Below are 2,222 nucleotides of genomic sequence, written 5' to 3'. Positions count from 1 at the left end.
TATTTTTGTAGACAGTCTGGGCACTTGGCCAGTAATTGTCCAGAAAAGAAGAAATATGAGTCTGGTAGGGTGCAACAGCCGGGGAGAGTTTATACCACTTCTGCAGTAGGTGCTGAAGGATCAGAGACACTGATTAAAGGTAATTGTGAAATAGCCGATAAAGTTTTAAATGCCTTATTTGTTTCAAGAGCAACACATTTATTTATTGCATTTGAAAAGACTAACGAGTTAGGATTGAGAATGGTGGTTTTAGATTATGATTTGAAGGTGCATAATGCTACTCATGAAGCTATGGTGACTAGGTTAGGATGTCCACAAGTTCCGTTCCGAGTACAACAACATGAATTTGTGCATGATTTAATTTGTTTGCCAATGAGTGGTCTTGATCTCATCTGGGGACTAGATTGGTTGTCCAAGAATCATGTCTTGCTTGATTGTACTGAGAAAACGGTACATTTTATGCCAGAAGGGTCAGAAGTGTCGGTTGTAGTAAATAGTTACTATTTGAATTATATGATAATAAATTGTTCTGGGACTGAATGCCAGGGTATCATGCTATTAACTGCGGGTGTTTCAGGTGATGCTCAAAACATAGAACAGATTCCAGTTGTTAATGAGTTTCCTGAGGTGTTCCCGGATGATATTGAGGAATTCCCACCTAACAGAGAGGTTGAATTCGCAATTGAGTTGGAGCCTGGAACCGGTCCGATTTCAAGTACTCCTTACAGAATGTTACCTCTAGAAATGGTCGAATTAAAGACTCAGTCGTAGGATCTGTTGGAAAAATGCTTTATCCACCCAAGTGTTTCTCCGTGGGGAGCGCCAGTGTTACTGGCAAAGAAGAAGGACGGAGGTATGCGCTTGTGTGTCGATTATCAGCAACTGAATAAGGTTACTGTGAAGAATAAATATCCATTACCTAGAATTAACGACCTAATGGATCAGTTACAGGGTGCTGGTGTGTTCTCTAAGATTGATTTTCGATCCAGGTATCATCAAATAACAGTTAAAGGTGAAGATATTCCGAAAACTGCTTTTAGAACGCGTTATGGTCATTATGAGTATACGGTGATGTCTTTCGGGTTAACCAATGCTCCGACAGTATTCATGGATTATATGAATAGGATTTTCCGGCCGTACATGGACAAGTTTGTTATTATCTTTATTGATGATATCCTTGTTTACTCTAAGACTAAAGAAGAGCATGCTGATCACTTGCAAACTGTGCTGCAAATTTTGAAAGACAAGAAGTTATATGCTAAGTTATCTAAATGTGAGTTCTGGAAGAGTGAGGTGAAGTTTCTTGGTCACGTAGTGAGCAAGCAAAGAATAGCTGTGGATCCTGCTAAGGTAGAAGCAATGATGAATTGGGAGCGACCAACTTCTATGACTGAGATCAGGAGTTTCCTAGGTTTGGCAAGTTATTATCGGAGGTTTATTAAGGGATTTTCACAAATCGCCTTACCTTTAACCGAGCTGACTAGGAAGGATGTGCTTTTGTTTGGACTTTTGAGTGTGAAAAGAGTTTTCTAGCATTGAAGTAGAGGTTGACCACTACACCCGTATTGGTATTACCTAAACCAAATGAACCGTTTGAAGTGTACTGTGATGCATCATTAAAGGGTTTGGGGTGTGTTCTGATGCAGCACCAAAATGTCGTAGCATACGTGATGAGCGGATATTTTATACGCTTTTTGACATCATTTTCATATAGTTTTTAGTAGTTTTTATTTAGTTTTTATTGAGTTTTTATAGGTTTTACTGTTAAATTCATATTTTTGGATTCTACTATGAGTTTTTGTGTTTTTGGACAATTTCAGCTATTTTCTGGTTGAAATTGAGGAGCTGGAGTAGAAGTCTGATTTAAAGACAGAGAAAGCACTGCAGATGTTGTCCAAATCTGACCGGCCTACATTTAGAAAAGCTTTTCTGGAGTTACAGAAGTCCAAATGGAGCGCTCTCAACGGCTATGGAAAGCTGACTTCCAGAACTTTCCAGCAATATATAATAGTTTATACTTTGCTTCGGATTAGAAGGCCCAAAACTGGCATCCAACGCCAGCTTCCTACCTCCTTCCAGGCGTCCAGTGCCCAAAGAGCAGAGACCAATGTACAAACACCCAAAGAGGACCCCCTAGCTGGTATTCCAGGCCTCAGAGACCTCATAGCATGTGAATCTTATCAAAACTCAGCCCAAACACTCACCAAGTGGGCCCCAGAAGT

At 40.0% G+C, this 2,222-nt stretch overlaps 1 protein-coding gene across 1 annotated transcript in view; it reads left to right on the top strand.

Moving 5' to 3' along the window:
• LOC148568984 (uncharacterized) overlaps positions 1-771 on the top strand; it is a 1,039-nt gene extending 268 nt beyond the window's left edge. Inside the window, exons 2-3 of the mRNA XM_088484848.1 lie at positions 12-450; positions 547-771. Of these exons, the coding sequence (XP_088340974.1) occupies positions 12-450; positions 547-771 (664 nt within the window). The remainder of the gene's footprint in view (positions 1-11; positions 451-546) is intronic.
• Positions 772-2,222: the final 1,451 nt, after the last annotated feature.

This window comes from Arachis ipaensis, chromosome B4 (assembly GCF_059453495.1).
Source record: "Arachis ipaensis isolate K30076 ecotype BB chromosome B4, ASM5945349v1, whole genome shotgun sequence".
Taxonomy (NCBI): Eukaryota; Viridiplantae; Streptophyta; class Magnoliopsida; order Fabales; family Fabaceae; genus Arachis; species Arachis ipaensis.
This window is presented reverse-complemented; position numbering and strand designations above follow the sequence as displayed.